General features: G+C 40.2%; 2 protein-coding genes across 3 annotated transcripts in view; one reads left to right on the top strand and one right to left on the bottom strand.

The window, feature by feature from the left end:
• Positions 1-76: 76 nt before the first annotated feature.
• On the bottom strand, positions 77-4,765 carry phkg2 (phosphorylase kinase, gamma 2 (testis)). The gene is made up of 9 exons (XM_037690805.1): positions 4,630-4,765; positions 4,358-4,533; positions 4,212-4,266; positions 4,057-4,122; positions 2,822-2,985; positions 2,657-2,747; positions 2,410-2,563; positions 903-1,028; positions 77-804 (listed from the first exon to the last, which is right to left on the bottom strand). The coding sequence occupies exons 1-9, from the start codon at positions 4,722-4,724 to the stop codon at positions 559-561; spliced, it is 1,173 nt and encodes a 390-aa protein (XP_037546733.1). The 5' UTR covers positions 4,725-4,765; the 3' UTR covers positions 77-558.
• A 682-nt stretch (positions 4,766-5,447) lies between these two features.
• rnf40 (ring finger protein 40) overlaps positions 5,448-17,909 on the top strand; it is a 17,331-nt gene continuing 4,869 nt past the window's right edge. Inside the window, exons 1-15 of one of the 2 annotated variants that reach the window (XM_037691374.1) lie at positions 5,448-5,522; positions 5,918-6,066; positions 6,181-6,348; positions 7,296-7,611; positions 7,919-8,119; positions 8,318-8,430; positions 8,584-8,730; positions 10,450-10,524; positions 10,641-10,760; positions 10,880-11,059; positions 11,249-11,384; positions 13,578-13,699; positions 13,776-14,041; positions 15,815-15,932; positions 16,038-16,187. In XM_037691374.1, the coding sequence (XP_037547302.1) occupies positions 5,929-6,066; positions 6,181-6,348; positions 7,296-7,611; positions 7,919-8,119; positions 8,318-8,430; positions 8,584-8,730; positions 10,450-10,524; positions 10,641-10,760; positions 10,880-11,059; positions 11,249-11,384; positions 13,578-13,699; positions 13,776-14,041; positions 15,815-15,932; positions 16,038-16,187 (2,250 nt within the window). In that variant the 5' untranslated portion in view covers positions 5,448-5,522; positions 5,918-5,928. Of the gene's footprint in view, positions 5,728-5,917; positions 6,067-6,180; positions 6,349-7,295; positions 7,612-7,918; positions 8,120-8,317; positions 8,431-8,583; positions 8,731-10,449; positions 10,525-10,640; positions 10,761-10,879; positions 11,060-11,248; positions 11,385-13,577; positions 13,700-13,775; positions 14,042-15,814; positions 15,933-16,037; positions 16,188-17,909 lie in introns of both variants that reach the window. The other variant, XM_037691373.1, reaches the window with a different exon arrangement.

Raw genomic sequence — 17,909 nt, 5'->3', positions numbered from 1 at the left:
AATGAACCGAGTGGGAAACGGTGTTCTGTCAGTGGGTTTACACTTGAGGAATGTGTGCAGAATTACACTAAAAACAAAAGACCAACTCACACATCCTACTTTACTGATGTTCAATTCTCAATACTACCAAGCTTTAAAATAACATCTATGTTTATAAAAAATAATTATCTCTTAACTGTTTTATTTCCTGCTCACTCTTTTGAGTGCCTGGAAATGGACACTCCTTAATTGCTATAAACTATCATCAGTTAAAATCCTAACTATACCGTGATAGGTTTTAAATTGTGCAATGTGCGCTGCGCTACAAAGTGCACTGACATGATGTGAACTAAAAGGGCTTCAGAAAGTCACAAATCTGGATCAACACACAGATAAGGGACGTCGAGTCACGCATGCAGCTTGAACTCCCACACGAAAGTCTCGATCCCCGGATTGCACGTCTTAAAATGAAACAGTAACAAGACAAAAAAAAAAAAAAAAAACATGACAAAAGCTCACATGCACAAGGTTAAATAAAACAAAGATAAAAACGCACGTTTAAGAGCGACGGTGACCTTTCTACGCTTCGAGCTCCTCCAGACCCAGCAGCATAATCTTTGCTGTGTTCTGGAAGAGCGCCGCTCGGTTCTGCTGCTCGCCCTTCTTCACCCAGTGGCCGTAGATGCGGAAGGCGCAGCCGTCGATGAGCTTGCGGACGCCGCGGAGGGAGTAAGGATCTCTGGCCAGCACCTCTCGGGTGAGCGGCCGAGCCCGGCGGTATCGGCTGTAGATTCTGATGCAGGCGAGCACGCTCACTATTAAAACCTGGAGGAGACAAAACGGGAAAAGTGGCCGTTATTTTACTTTTACACACTCGTCTGGAGGTCGTAGGGAGTTAAACTAGGCCCAACAATTCAGATCACCCTGAATGTCTTCCTGGGACTGAAGAGGCGCGCGCCCTCCTTCTGGTACAGTCTGAAGAAAGGATGCGCTAAAGCTTGTTCTGCTGTGAGACGGGCAGCTGGATCCAACACCAACAGCCTGGAAATCTGACACAACAGAAACAAGATCATAAACGTGATGAGTCTTGAACACACGGGCACTAAAATGTACTAAAATAAAAACACCTCCGCCTCCTGTGATGTCACTTTTCAACTAAAGTGATCTCACGTTGAGACTCGAGGGAATCGTAGCTGTTTTGGTCAAACTTTATGCGCAGTTTTGTAGCTTAATGATTTTTCACATAGTCCTAGTGCTTGGAGTGCATGTTGTGAATGACTCTACTACCACACCCAATTTTTATGATATTTTGCTAACAGACCGAGTTGATTGCAATGCTTGACACAACTGCACCAAAAACAACTGCTTTGTGTTTTAATGAAAATAAATAAAAACTGAGGGTCCTGGTCATAAAAAGTATATTTAATATATAGATCAGATTTGTGGAGTCAAATCCAAATTAAAAGAAGTGGCGTCTCTCTGTCCAGGTACATTTGATGTAATCCACATGCCATCGGAGCTAAAAATTAAAGATTCCAATTTAACGACTTCATTTGCGTCACCTAACAGAAATAATCCAGAACTGCAACAAACAGAATGAATGCATGAGAAACAAAGGTTGATGAAAGAAGCAATGAATGAATGAACATACAATATAAAGATGTAACTAAATGCGTTTTAAAACTTAAAAACTGAAATTTTGGATATGAAGACTTTTGACTGCAGAAACGGTATCAAAAAAGATTAAGAGCTTTAACTTAAGCCAAGAGCTAAAAACCACAAAACATTATCTTTAAACATTATCTTTATGCTTTCCTCCCTGCTCCGTCCCGCTGTTAGAGTTTGTCAGGGTTCCCAGCATTTCATGAAAACAAATGTTGATTTTTCCCTGAGTAAATCCTGAAATTCAGAACCACAGAAAGTACACTGTAGCCTACTGTCCGTGCATATGGCAATCATTCCTAATATTTAATTAAACTGCATAACATCAGAAACTAAAAAGCCACCATAGCCAGTCAGTACTACTTCCACATGGACTCCATGTTACTAGAATACTAGCATTAATGCACGCAACACGTCAAAATCTCAGAGCAGGTCAGTGTCCTCGAGTTTTCCCACATTTCTGATGTTTGTCTCAGTTTCCCTGTCTGGAAAATGTGAAAGTCTATTTTCAGGTTCATCCTGATTTCCAGAGTCACTGGGAACCCTGGTTTGTATTGAGTTTAAAATGTTATTTCTTTTCCTAAAATCACATCAAACACGCCTTGATGCGTGTTTCCTGGTGAAACTTTATTATCACCTCCTGCTGAAAGTGGGGCAACAATGTATGTGTGCACGTCTAAAACTTTTACACACCACTGTAGAAAGGCCTTTAAAACACTGACGTGTTAAGATGTGAAAACTTGATTATTAGACGGACTTTGAGCTCACCAAGTCCTTCACGGTGTCGGATCGGTCGTCCCACTCGGGGGAGCTGAACTGATAGCGGCCCTCCATGATCATTCTCAGCATCAGCATCTGTTTACGGTGCCAGAACGGCGGCAGGCCGGCCAGCAGGGTGAAGAGGATGACTCCACACGCCCAGCTAACAAACACAGTGGGGAAAAAGGGAAGCAGTGAGGACAACATGCAGGAGTTCTTAAATCAGATAAGTCATGTAAAAGTGGGACAGACTTACAGATCAACCTCTCTGCCGTAGCCTGGATGCAATTCATCCATGGAGCATTTTAGTATTTCTGGAGCCAGATACCCAGGGGTTCCACAGAGCTCTGATTCAAACCAAAGACGGGTTTAAAGCACGACTATTCACATTCCTGTTGACCTAACAGACCTGCAGCCGTACCTCTCAGCTTCTGACCGGGTTGCAGCTGCACAGAGAAACCAAAGTCAGACAGCTTAATGTGGCCCTGATCATCCAGCAGAATGTTCTCGGGCTTCAGATCTCGGTGAACGATGTTCAGAGAGTGCAAATACTGCACAGCCTCCAGCAGGGCACGCATTATATACCTGCAAAGAAATGGAAAAACACAGATTTTACCTCTGCACCATCACAGTGATCACCGTGGATCAGGAAACTAGTTTCATTTTATTGTAATGCTTCCATTAAAACACCTTTATGTAAACATTTTCATTATTAGACATTCATATCCATCTATCAGTGCAGAGAATAACTTTACCGTATTTTTCGGACTATAAGGCACACAGCATTATAAGGCTCATTAAGCGAAACAAAACAGATAATTAAAACTTTATTCAACTCATTCACAATAACCACATTAAATAGGTTTGAGGCCAGAAAGCACAACCAGAATGAATACATAAGGTGCACCTGATTATAAGACTCACTGTTGATTTTTGAGAAAATGTAAGGATTATAAGTGCGCCTTATAGTCCGAAAAATACGGTAAATGTTTTTGTATTTTTACGATGGAAATAAAAACAGCTAATTTACATCAAGTCACTCAACAAAGATTTTCAAAAAACAGAAGTCCACCATTCAGTTAAAGTGTAAAAAAAAAAAAAAAAGTCTAAATTTAAAGCTTCTACTGAATTCCTTTTTTATGTTTGATACAAAGCACCATTAAAAATCCTTAATGTTTTGGAGGAAACGCTGATTTGGAGCAACGTTGCATCTTTTCAGCAGCAGACTTGTCGTTTTTTAACGAGACGATGTCGAACAAGATTCTGCACATATTAGAGCTTAGCTGGACTGCATGCTTTGAAATGAAAAGGACTAAAAGGAGCCTGCAAACTGCTGAGCAGCTGAAAAGTTGTGATGCAAGAAGGCAAAACAAAAGAAAGTGTTGCAGCACTGTGGCAAATACACGCCCGCCTCTTGCCTTTGTTTGTATAAAACTCACAAAGGGCAGCTACATTTAACACAATACATTTTAAAAGTTTAACAAAATATTAATTGCCTCTGCACTATATCAAAGTAAAAAGATTATTTCAATTATTTGAAAATCCCTACATTTTGTTTTTCACTACATTCTATTGGAAGTTGCAGCATTATCTAACAAACATGATCAAACTGCCTAAATTAAAGAGTGACTGGAACACGCAGATGTTAAAGCTCACCTGGTCTCCTTTTCACTCAAGGTAACTTTTTCTGTGAGGTAATCGAACAGCTCTCCTCGCCTCATGCTGGGAGAGAGAAGACAAAGATGAGTGTCATTCTGAAACGTTTACAATGACTGAACAATGCGTCCCGAGTTCTTTTTCTTCATACTCACAGGTCAAACACTAAAAATATGAACGTTGTGGACTCGTAGGAATCAATCAGAGTGACTAAAAGAAACGTAAAACAGTGTCAAGAATTCATAACCAGAAATAAATCAAAGAATTCCTGCATTTCGTAAAGAGCAGAGCTGCAACCTACTGATGGAGGAGTGCCCCTTCACCATGTTGAGGACCTGGATCTCCTTCAGTGTGGAGGTCCTCACCTCCTCCAGCTGCTGGACTGTCATCTTCTCCGCTGTGATCTCGATTATCTTCACTGCCAGCTCTTGGCCTGTGTGTCTGTGCACACACCTGCGTACCACACTGCTCACACCTCTGGGCCAGCACAGACATTCAAAAGAACAGCATGTTCTCATCAGCTCCAGGCAGGACAGAGGCAGGCTGTCAGCACGCTGCTTCACTGGGACTTACCTGCCAATCACCTCTTTAGGGTCATACTTCTGGTAAAACTCCTTAGCTCCCACCCAGTCAGGCAGTTCATCTCCAACAACAATGTCCTTGGTCATGACGGTGAATCTACAGAAACAAACAGAGTCACGTGACGTCAGAGTACAGCTTGTTCACCGGGTACTAAGCTAACTCCTGATAAGGGGGTTCTTTTTCGTTTTCGTTTTAAATCTAATAAGCTGACTACACCCGGGACTTGTCCAGAAGCTAACAGAGCATTCTTCCGTTTTAAAATATTTAAGAAATATGCTTTTTAACTTCATTACAGTAAGGTTGAAGAGTCTTTCGGCAGTGTTGAACCGGCAGGTTCGCTAACCGAACAGGAAGCCACTCACCGAACAGAAGAAGAAGGACACGGAAAGGGAAACGGAGTCAGTTTAACAAAGACATTTCATAGCTCAGGGGTTTTTGTTTTGTTTTTTATTATTGTGGAGCCATTCCGAAAATTCCTGTTCGTGAAGCCCCGCGAGCTCTGCTTGCTTTCTGGTCAAGTCAAGTTCCTTCGAAGTCGTTTAGACCGGTTAATGTTTCAACACTGCCCCCCAGAGGTCGGATAAGGATTTGCAAGGTGTATTTGTACCTAAAAGTGTACTTGCATTGACAAAGCGAATTACTCGATGTTTTTTTATTTATTTATACGCAGTGTTTCACAGTAGTTAAATCACGACATTATATTTGATATTGTCTTATTTTTTAACTAGGTATTTTAGTGGAAAAACCTTATATACAGTTTAAGCAGTAGGTGGCAACAGTGTTCCCGAGTCTCAATTAAAAACGTAGAAGAAGAATCGTGACGCTGTTTCCTGTTGCGTCTCCGTCCATGTTCTGAATTATATTTTCAGTCGCTTCTTGCTAAGGTGTGTAAAGTTATCGCTTTTCATTCAGTAAATTTGGCTCAATATGAAATGTCGAAACAAAAGGTGTAATGGTGTGCAGACGATGAAGCCATAATCGCACAAATGATTAATTGTGCTGTACAACGAGCGCTGTGTGGCTAACCGGGCGTTAGCATTAGCTTAGTGTTGATTTGCAAAAGACTGAAATCTGTGGCATTTTAAGACGGTGAGTAATACAGTAAAGAGTTATTTTACACATCCAAGAACACGTAGCTCAAAATCAGTGGTTATCTCGTTTGAAAGTGACGTCCATGCTGCTTTTAGGTTTCCTCAAATAAAATGGTGTTGAATTATATGTGCAGACTAACGCAATGCCACATGAATGCAAAGAATAAATGTGCTTTTTTTTTCTATAGGGTAAGGAAATATGTCGGGTGCTGTGGGAGGAAAGCGTCCCTCAGGAGGTGACAGTCCTCCTGGCCCACCTGAGAAGAAGAGCAAGAAAGAGGAGAAGACCACCACGACACTCATTGAACCAATACGCATAGCTGGAGTCTCCTCGACGGTCAGTTTATTGTTTGCGCACAATAGAGAGTTGGTAGCGCGTTTACTGTTGAGGAAATTTGCCAATCGGCACTCACTCAAAGTCTAAAACGTTTCTTTTCTCATGTATGCGCAGGAAGAAATGGACATGAAAGTTCTCCAGTTCAAGAACAAGAAGTTGTGTGAGCGCCTGGAGCAGAGGCAGGCAATGGAAGATGAGTTACGAGAGAAAATCGAGAAGCTGGAGAAGAGACAAGCCACTGATGACACCACCCTCATGATTGTTAATCACTACTGGTCGCAGGTCAGTTCAGTGCTTTGAAAAGTTTTAAACAACTCCTAAATTTTGCATTTAGCTTTCAAGGGAGTCGGATGCTTGTTTTGTTATTTTAGGTGATTGTAAGTAATCCAGCTTCTGGCTTTCTAAAGATCTTTTGAAAGTCTTTCTTTGGACATTGAATGCTGTTTTATTCATTTTCTGTTCAGTCTTTGTACCCGACCAAGACAGCTTGTTTTGTGGTGTGTGCTTAGAAAGTAAGTAAAGTGTGCAAGTCATGTATTTAAGAATGTCAAAACAAAATCCAACATAGACGTTGTGATTTTTCAGTTGCTCATCTAGACCAAGCTTTCATCTGAAAGCTCTTTGGGAATCATCTTGTTATTGTTAAGATTCTATATTTTGTGTTTTGATTTAGGTGTTTTTCATAAATTCAACTAAAGAAACGATAAATTAGTCCTTTCTGACAAGCTGCTGAAATATTAAAAATAGATTATTTGAAAAGTTTATTTATCAACAAAACTAGCTTGTCTCGTTCGTTTGAGCATATACCTGAACATTTGGTCAAAGTTAAGCAACCTAAGAATAATAAATGCATATATATCTTAAAATAATCAGTTACAGTGTTGAAAATGAGTATGACATCTAGATTACAACTTTGAAGAATGCTTAGTTTAGGACTGTTCAGTTTTGTAAATCCTATTTTCATTTGGATCTAGATTAAAAATGTTTGTAACATAAACTCTAAGGCCAACTACAGTTATAGCAAAAATAAAAATTATCCACCTTTCTACAAGCTTGCACTTTGCCCCTTCTGTGGAAGAATCATAGGATTGATTGCTGTAAAGAGGTGACAAATTGTTGAGTCTATGCTTTAAAAAAAAATCAAAACAATCAAGAGAAAGTCTAAAACTAGGTAACAATTTGTTCTAAATATTAAAGCTTTGTTAAACTTTCTTCTCTTTAATTTACAGTTGGAAGAGAGTGTAAATGTTCTGCGCAAATGTATCGAGCCAGAAGCACCAGGGTCCTCTGTACCAGGGTCCTCTGCACCAGCACCACCCCCAGACACCACACCAGTAGAAAACAATGGTGTCAGTCTGGCTTTGCCAACCTCTGCAGTGCTTCCTCCTCCAGTACCAGAGGGCCAGAGTGAGAGTGAGCAGACAGAACCACGGTCGCTGCAAGAGGAGCAACAGGAAAACCATCAGGAGGAGCAGCACCCTCCTCCCCCCTCTGGGTCAGATGAGTTAATGACACCAACAGAACCACCGCAGGATTCAAAAACAGGTTAGCAGCATGTTTGTGACAAAGCTTTCTGACTTGACATGTCACTGACATTTATTACTGTGATCTGACTTGATTAATCTTTACAAACTACATTAATGGTGGTGTTTCTGGGCTGAATTCACAGTAACAGTCTTAGTTTTGGATAACCGGATAATTGTGTTTATCTAGGAGTTGGTTGTACCAACTCAAATTATCTGGATAGAAAATAGACCGTATAATGCCTCGGCACAGATATTCATGTTGTAGAATTTTAACCTTGTTATTTATTTTATCTCTTAATTAGCTTTGTGATTTATATTATGTGCAGACACATCACCGCTGCCCCCTCCCCTAAGTGAAAATGCTAAGGGTTTTTTGGCCACTCTGGAGCAGAGCAGCGAGGAGGAGCTATCCTTACACCTCCAGGATCGCATGCAGTTTAGCAAAGAAGCCGTTGCCCATTTGGTGCGTGTTTTTGACAGGCTGCACAGTCGTATCGATGACATGTGCAAGGCGGTTCAGGCTGTAGGTAACTATCAATATTCCTTTGGTGCTGACACATTTAAATAACTCATTCAGTTAAAGAAAAACAATATGTCAATTTTTAATTATTAATAACTGACCTAGTCTTTATTTCTGTTGTCATGCACACGTTAAATATGAGCAGGGGTTTTGACAGATGCTTGTCATTTAAACGTTTTGTAATGATCTTGTTCTTCATGTGTAGTATGTAAGAATGACAGCCAGTCTGATCTGAAACACACGCTGCTGGAAGAGAACAACCGACTCCGAGATCTCGCCACCCTGCTGCAGGGACGACACCACAAGATGTCCATGGAGGTACATTAGACTCTGAATTTGTGTTGATGTGTATGAGTTTTTGTCATTGTAGATTTGTGTTGTGTGAACCCAAATAATTATAAAGTTATACATGCTCTTTGTGGTTATATGTCAGTGATGAAATGATGATTATTGTGTCTTGCTTTCTTTCAGTATAATGAGTTGGTGGACAAAGTGACCAGTGCAGAAACTAAGGTGTCTGAGATGGAGACGACGGTGGAGGACCTTCAGTGGGACATAGAGAAACTCCGCAACAGGGAGCAGAAGCTTAACAAACACCTGGCAGAAGCCATGGAGCAGGTGTGTTTGCATGTGTTTAAAATGTGTTTCTCTGCTGCTATCTCCTGTGAGTTTATGCACTTTTTGTCTGTTCAAAGACCCTGGGTCTATGGGTTCCAAAATTTGGCCTGGAAGTGGGCCAGACCGTCCAGTGCAAAGACCCCAAACCTGTGCTGGAACCCAGGCTGGGCCGACCTAGGCCAGGCAGGGGTCTTGCAGTGTAAAAGGGTTACTAGATAGTAGTCCTCTGTTCCACACAGAGGGCTGCGGTAGCTCGATGGTTGTGTCAGGAAGGGCATCTGGCTTTAAAACTATTTCCTTCATGTGAGTTTGCTCACTGTGGTGAACCCTGAAAAAGCAAGCAGCCAAAAAAAGAAGAGTAAACTTTTATCACTTGTTATTAAAATGATTGAAATCCTTTCATAATTATCTACAAATCATCAAAGAAATACAAGAAAACAACCGTCTTTGTCTTAAAATGCTGGTGGATTAACTTCAAGATAATTTTCTTGGAGCTACCAATGTGCTAGTCAGCATATTTAATGCCTCATTTTTGTAAAATATATGAGTAGCAGCGGAACGGTGGCTCAGTTGGTAGAGCTGTTGCCTCTCAGTGAGAAGGTCACCAGATCAAATCCCGGCCAGGGGGCCATTCTGGGGAGTTTGCGTGTTCTCTCCGTGCATGCGTGGGTTTTCTCCGGGTACTCTGGTTTCCTCCCACAGACCAAAAACATGCATGTTAGGCTGATTGGTAACTAAATTGTTGCTAGGTGAGAGTGAGAGAATGAATGGTTGTTTGTCTCTGTGTCCCTGTGATGGACTGGAGACCTGTCCAGGTGTCCCCCGCCTCTTGCACAGTGACTGCTGAATATGGGCACCAGTGACCCAGAAAGGAAGCAGCGGGTAAAGATAATGGATGGATATATAAGTAGCACGTTGCCGGTGTAATCACTTTATTTAAAGGTATGTATTGGTGTTTGTGTAAAACAGCTGGAGTTTGAAATAGGCTGATGTTAGTACTCATATCAGTTTGAAGAGGGTTTATATCATAACAGTCTAACAAAGTTAAGTCCGGTTATCTGGACGGTTGGTTTTTCTTTTCCTTTTTTTCCCTTTTTAAAATTTATTTATTTTTTAGACGTTTCGTCCTTCATCCAAAGGACTTCATCAGTCTGAGGAGCCACAACACACTCAGTCCCACAAGCAGCACACTCGCATAGTGGGCCAACCAGTTTGCTGGTGATAAGATGGTTTCTGGAGCCCGCCCTCTCCCCTGTCAACTCCTCTGAGGCAGCCATAGCCAAAGTGGTTCAAAACATCCCACTTACACTTACCCACAATGTGAGTGTGCTGCTTGTGGGACTGACTTTGTTGTGACTCCTCTGACTGACGAAGTCCTTTGGATGAAGAACGAAACATTCCAACCAAAAAAAAAAAGTCCAGATGACTTAACTTTGTTGGATTTTTTTACCTGGATTATTGAGCATGAACTTTGATCTCATAATCTGTTTTGAGTTTACCTATATCAAAATAAAGGCCTGTTTAAAGGACCATGTCATCTGTTATTTCATCCTACCTCTCTGTTTCAACACAAATTACAACACGCACTCTCATTATTTAGAATTAGAGGGATACATCTAACTGGTAGGAGCAAAGAGTGATGTCTTTAAATGTGTTTTATTTTTTATGTTATGTCTTGTTACTCCTTTTTGATCAATGTTCTGCATGTACTGCTCACAGCTAAAGTCTGGATACAGCAGCACTGGCAGCTCAGGCGGGCTAGCTGGAGGTCAGATAACACTGAACATTCAGAAGGTGAGTAAAGTTTATTTTCCAAGCCATGGAAGTATCTCTTTGAGATTTTGTTTGACTTGAATATCCACCACACACGTCACAGCGTCTCTAAGATTGTCTTTTTGTTGCTGTTTTAGTTTGAAAGTCTCAATGCAGAGCTGGAGCACAACCAGGAGTTGGCCAATAGTCGAATGTCAGAGTTGGAGAAACTTCAGGTGGAGCTCCAGGAGGCTGTGAGGGAGAGTGAGAAGCTCAAGGTAAAGACAGTGTTATTTATTAGTGTCCAATTGTTTTGTTTTAAATCATATTTTAAGAGGACATCATAACATTATTGTTCAATCTTCACCACCATCTTAAGTTGCATCTCGTTTTTCAGATGGACCTGCACAATATTCCTGAAGAGGTTGTGAAAGAGACCTCTGAGTACAAATGTCTGCAGTCTCAGTTCTCTCTGTTGTACAATGAATCTCTTGGGGTTAAAACTCAGCTGGATGAGGCTCGGGCTCTCCTGCTCACTGCCAAGAACGCCCATCTTCGTCAGATTGAGCACATGGAGGTGGGTCTGAGAGGATTTGTTTGAGATGTATAGATATAGAGCTATAGATGTATCAATAATTAGTTTGAAGGTGCAGATGAGGGTTCTTCCACTTGTTTCTCTGCCGTTACATTTCATGGTTTTATTTGTTTGTTGTGGTATCACCATAGCAACACAGTCGACCGTGTTTTTCTGTTTTCGCCCATTCAGAGTGATGAGCTGTCCCTTCAGAAGAAGCTGAGGACTGAGGTCATCCAGCTGGAGGATACTTTGGCTCAGGTGCGCAAAGAGTACGAGATGCTGCGCATAGAGTTCGAGCAGAACCTGGCGGCCAATGAACAAGCAGGTACCTGATCCAAACACACCAGCACATCACTGTGGTATTTATTTTAAGCTTCAGAGTGCTAAAATATTATGGCTTATCAGGCTAACAATCCTATATTATCACTGCTGATCAAAGATCGTCAGTGATATACAGTAGATAAAAACTTTGAAATGTATGTCCCTCACTACTTCGTGGTTCTTTTTTCGTGGCCCGGTTGGCATGGCATTTTTATTTAAAATATGTTATTTAAAATTATTTAGCACCTGTGTGCAGCCCGCAGCTGCGGGCGAAGCTTCCTCATGCAGCTGATCAGCTAATCTGTGTAGAGCGGAGAAACGGGTGTGGCTGAGAGCAGCCGGAGGCAGAGAGCTGAAATCATGACATTCTGTGCTCTTTTAGAGCGTTTAGAGTTTAGAAACATTGTTTAGAGTGTGGGAAATGTTCAGGGTACAGATCTCCCGCATTAAACGAGGGGGTACTGTTTATTTTTTTTTCATTAAAGTGGGTAAATGTTGCCACCCTGTGGCCTGATGTGTCATACTGGGAGCAGGGTGTATTTGTGAAATTTGTCACACTTTTATTTTACTAGTTTAGTTGTCAACGTTACAGTAAACTAATTATGACTAATTATACAACATTCTAACAAGAATTCTAAAATAAAATGCAAAATGAAAATAGTCAAATACAAAACGGTAACTATAAATAGAACGCATTTAGATGTAAAATAATTTTGAGCAAAAACATAAATCCAAATATGCATAAAATAATTGCATATTTCAGTTATAAAATACATTTAAAGCTTGGATAAAAATGTAAAGAATTATTAATAATTTTTTGTTCACTGTTAATAGAAAAAAATCAATTCAGCCCAAATCTGATTTTATGGTTTTAAAGTTTTTGACAGAGCTCAGCTCAGAGGGATTTAAAATGGATTTAAATCAGTAATGGGTACATTTTTATTTATTTATTTATTTATTTTTTTAATCATGAAGTTATGTACGGTAGAAAAATCCGACATGGAATTGAAAATCTGCTCACTGAAATAAAATGTTTTGATTTTACAACCTGCTGAGCTGTTGACCTTTCTCATTTAACTAATAAAAAGAAAACAAAATGTCAAATCTATATCACTTTAGATACCAAAGCTTCTGACTTCATTCAGCTGTAGAAAAGTTGTAGCTTCAATAGTTTTTGTCCTTTATGCCTCACAATTAGGCCTGTCGCGATAAACAATAAATCAATTAATCGCATGATAAATGAAAATTATCGACCTCACTTTCATTTATCGGCTTTGTCGTTCCTTCATGTCTCTCTCTACTGAAGTCACTGGATGACAAAAGGCTCAACTCTGGTGCTCTTCACTGACCCTCCCTTTCTCTTCCCGTTAAAATTTGTTTTAACGATACAAAATCACATTTTTGGATCGTTATAAGCAGCTAAACTGAGAAGCTAAGCTACAAGCTAAGCTAATAGGCCGACTTCAGGGAAAAAACCTCCGTCTTGTCGAAGCTCCAAAATTCACAGTTGAAACCTGTGCCTTTGTGTAAAAAGTTATTTTCTTTGCAAAAAGAAGCTGAGAACTTGTTTACTGATTTTTTTATTAAAAGCTTTGTTTGAAAAATGCTACGATAAAGAGCTCAAATCACACAGAGCGTCCATTATTTTGAAAACTGAAGAAAGGAAGGAGAGTCATGTCACGTCAAGGGGCCTCCCTCCCATTTTTCTTAGAGACACGCTGCTCGCTCCCTCACTATCCATCCTTAGGTTCAAACAGTCTTATACTGCCATCCAGTGGTTAAAAAAGGTACCACACACAAAATAAATTAACCAACATTTCTTCTTAAATTTGACTAATTACTAAATATTGTCAAATTTCAAACAATATTATCGCAATAATTTCTGAGACAATTAATCGCCCAGCAACATTTGTTATCATGACAGGCCTTCTCACAATAATCTTTCTACAAAACAAGTTTACTTTAAAGTCAAACTAAACCTCACAATAAGGCTTCTGAGTAAGAATAAAATGCATCAAATCATTACAAAGCAAAGTTCTTTTTTATTCACACCTATTTCACCTGAATCATTTATTTAATCATTTGCATCATGTCACCTCTGTGCATCGTTTCCTGCTCTGTTTTGTGGTTACGTGCAGACAAATGAGTCAGAACCGAACGCACTGACTGTGCTTTGTGTGAAATCTTTGTGTCTCAGGACCAATCAACAGGGAGATGCGACACTTAATCAGCAGCCTTCAAAACCACAACCTACAGTTGAAAGGTGATGTGCAGCGCTACAAGAGGAAGCTGCGGGAAACACAGATGGAGATCAACAAAGTGGGCGGAGTGGTTCTTGCATCGTTTAATGTTAAAGGTTGTTTAGTGTAATAACTGCTTTTTGCTTCATCAACAGCTACGATGCCAAAGTGGAGACGCAGGCGTTTTGATTCTAGAGGAGACGACAAGCGACGGCATTGATGCTAAAAAAGAGGATGATGAAGACCAGGAGGAGGAGGAGGAGAGGAGGAAGGAGCTGGAGAGGCAGCGAGCCAGGGAAAGGGAGAGAGAAAGAGAGGCAGAGCGAGAACGAGAGCGGGAGCGCGAGAGGGAGAGGCAGCGCAGCGACGAGCTGAAGAGGAAGGACTCGGACACGCTGAAGATGCTCAGAGTTGATCTCAAGTACATCCGTCTTTACTAAACTTTAGTTTATAGCAACATAGGGCTGGACAATAATTCAATATCGATATATGTCACAATACACTTTTATTCAACAACAATGACATGAGTTATATTCCGATATGATTACAGCGTTTCACTGACGCATTGCTTTTTCTGCTCGAGTTGAAGCGGACACTTCAGTTTCAGCCCGGACAGAAAAAGTCACGACACAACTACGTCAGTGCGTGGTGACATAGATGTTACGCAGATCGAGTCCAGAAGGTGTTAGCGGTAGCAGGCTAGGCTAATCTCCAACGCGCGTTAAGTTTTCGCTTCAAAATGAGTTCCCATGACCGTCAGAATGTGACTGAACAAACTTTCACAAGCGAAGAGAAAGCAGATGACATCACTGATAAGAGAAGAAAGACTAATTCATCGGTGTGGAAGTGGTTCTGCGTTCTAAGATCCGATAAACTGCAGGTTTCAGTCAGTGTGCTGCAAAATGTGACGGAGAGCCGTTCCAAGCGCTGGGAACACATCTAACTTGTTGCACTCGATAGAATATGCTGAGAGTCAGAAGATGAAGCACAATAAAAGTTTGAGACAGCGTGTCCCTGAAACATCACCCACAGCTGCATCAAGAGAAACACATGCAGCAAGATGTATGTGTTATGTTGTTTAAAGTTAAAACTATTAATGTTGACAAAGTTGAGAGTTTTATGTTTATTTGACGGTGATTCAATTTTTTTAAGGCTAAATACAAATAAAAGGTGAACATTAATTTATTTGTACAGTTTGTACAGTTTTTCCGAGGCTTTTATATCGATATTGGAATTATATCGTTATTGACTGAAATTAAGAAATCATGATATCATGATAAAAGTTTTGGCCATATCATCCAGCCCTATAGCAACATATTTAAATTATCCTCGGTTTCTTCATATTCTACTTCCTAAGGACCAGACTGACTTGTAGCTTGTTTTTCGGACTATAAGGCACATCACATAAGGCAATCCTTTAATATTCTCAAAAATCCACAGTGAGCTTTATAGTCCAAAGAATACAGTAGTCATTTAAAGGTTCTCGATCAATAATTTTCAGGTTTTTAGGCTGCTTTACTCATTTTCTGCCCATTTTTTCAACATATTGGCAGCATATTATGCAACACGATTAATAAAAAAGAGGATAAGTGGACAAGTAAATGACAAATGAAGTGTTAAAGTTAAAAAAATACTACAGTAGTTGAACAGTATATGAAAGTTTGTGTTTTTTTTTAACAAAACGGGAACAAATCCAGCAAAGACCTGAGCGATGCACCATCCTTTAGTTAACCTACTTGATGAAAAGTTTTCCACTAACAGCTCTGATAATCCCCTTAGTGATGCTAAAATACAATTTATTGTCTGTCACTTTGGGTATTTTTGGTATTCTTCGTAGAGTTCGCTAAAAATTGGAACAAATTATGTCTGACCGTGAGAGAGCAGGTCCAACTTAAAATAGTTCAAAGATGTCCACCATGTGTGGTGATGATTCATCCTTTGAATTCAGGAGCCTTTTTATGCCTGAAAGATTCATTGGTCAGAATAAAGTGGCTTAAACAAACAACAAAGCATATTCTGTTAAACATAGTTGGGAACTGGACTGAAAATGAGTGAAGCAGCATCAAGCGGTCAAGAAAAACTTGTGAAAGCCAGAGGATACCACAGGATACATTGAAAAATAAAACACCAGAGTTTAAAACCTTAACATTTCAAAACTATCTCTAATTATGTTTTTTTTTTTTCGTTTCTTCAGGAAAGCCCAGGAGTCCCAGAAGGAGATGAAGCTCCTGTTGGACATGTATAAATCAGCTCCAAAAGAGCAGAGAGACAAAGTGCAGCTTATGGCAGCCGAGCGCAAATCTAAAGCAGAGGTTGTTGTTTCTTCAATTTTTAATTTTCATCGTCTCACTCTTAAATAGCACCATATTTAAATTTGTGAAAGTTGAATTCTTAAATCTTGTTTTTTAACTGTCCAGGTGGAGGACTTGAGGATGCGTGTGCGCGAGCTGGAGGAGAGGGAGAGGAAGGAGAGTAAGAAGTTAGCGGATGAAGACGCCCTCAGGAAGATTCGTGTAGCAGAAGAGATGATTGAGCATCTGCAGAAGAAACTGGCTGCCACCAAACAGGTGTGTTACTTTAAACTCATGAAGGTGGAGCGACAAGTCATCACTCTTCATCTCTGATTTCATGCTTCAAACTACAAACCTGATTATTTCTCTTTATTTTTACCTCCTTTCTATCAACAACTAGCTTGTGCTCCATCCTTGCTACAGTTCTCAGCTGTTTGCTGACATGCTAACATAAAGCTGTTGACTTTCATGGTATATAAACACCAGCGAGAACTGAGATGTGACCTCTCAGCTCTGTGTAGAGGTCTTGTTGAAGTCTTTGGGACTGCACCCAAGATGAATATAAACAAGCAGCTGTGTTACTAGTGAAACTGGAGCGATGAGTAAAACTTCTGCCCGAGAAAGACGTTCTCCTAATCTTAGACGACAGAAGAGGAACTGAAACCTGACGCTGTGAACTTGATCTGATCAGCTGGGTATGCTAATCGAATCCCACTGGGATTGTTTTTAAACCTGCAACTAGGCCAGTCGCAATAAATCAATTAGTCGCATGATAAATGAAAATTATCGACCTCATTTTCATTTATCGGCTTTATTGTTTCTTCGTGTCTTTCTACTGAAGTCACTGGATGACAAAAGACTCAACTCTGGTGCTCTTCTCTGACCCCTCCCTTTCTCTTTAAAATCCATTTTAACGAATCAAAATCATGTTTTTGGATCGTTAAAAGCAGCTAAGCTGAGAAGCTAAGCTAAAAGGCCGACCTTGGGGAAAAAGCTTTTCTTGTTGAAGCTCCACAATTCACAGTTGAAACCTGTGCCTTCGTGTAAAAAGTTGTTTTTCTTTGCAAAAAGAAGCTGAGAACTTGTTTACTGAATTTTTTTATTAAAAGCTTTGTGTGACAAATGCTATGCTAAAGAGCTCAATCCACACCGAGCGGCCGCCATTTTGAGAAACAAAAAAAAGGAAGGTGAGACAGCCCATGCCATGTCAAGTGACCTCCCTCATATTTTTCTTAAAGAGACACGCTGCTCGCTCCCTCACTATCCATCCTTCGGTTCAAACAGTCTTATGGTGGTCAAAAAATGTACTATACTCAAAACAAATTAACCAACATTTCTTCTTAAATTTGACAATAATTACTAATTATTGTCAAATTTCAAACTATATTATTGTTTATCGCAATAATTTCTAAGACAATTAATCGCCCAGCAAAATTAGTTATTGTGACAGGCCTACCTGCAGATGATTGAAGCTGCTTGAAACTCTTTGGACAAATTTGGGTCTCCCTTTGTCATATCTTTAATAACTTTTATTTTTGTTTTGCTTACATTTGTTGTTTGGGAGGTTTTATTTAAAGCAGGAAAACAAGAAACCTTTGGTTTGGAGTCCCTCGCTACTTTGCGGTTCGTTTTTCGCAGACTCGCTCTATCGCGGTTTTTCAACATAAGCTTGGACATGACACACAACTGGCTGATTGATGGATGAGCCGCACGATCGGCATGGAATTTTTTTAATTTAAAATGAATTATTATAAATTATTTAGCGCCTGCTGCACCTTTGTGCAGCCCACACTGCAGGGGAAGCTTCCTCTTGCAGCTGATCAGCTGATCTCCGTGCAGAACAGAGAAGTGGGCGTGGCCAATCGCGCTTGCAGGTGGCACAGCAGCGAAGCAGGGAGCTGAAATCATGACATTCTGTGCTCTTTTAGTGCATTTAGAGTTTAGAAACATTGTTTAGAATATTGCAAGAGTGTGGGAAGGGTTTAATATACCTTTATA

Source organism: Nematolebias whitei, chromosome 17 (assembly GCF_014905685.2).
Source record: "Nematolebias whitei isolate Nwh7 chromosome 17, NemWhi1, whole genome shotgun sequence".
In the NCBI taxonomy this organism is placed as follows: domain Eukaryota; kingdom Metazoa; phylum Chordata; class Actinopteri; order Cyprinodontiformes; family Rivulidae; genus Nematolebias; species Nematolebias whitei.
Note: the sequence above shows the minus strand (reverse complement) of the source record. Positions and strands in the feature narration are given on the sequence as shown.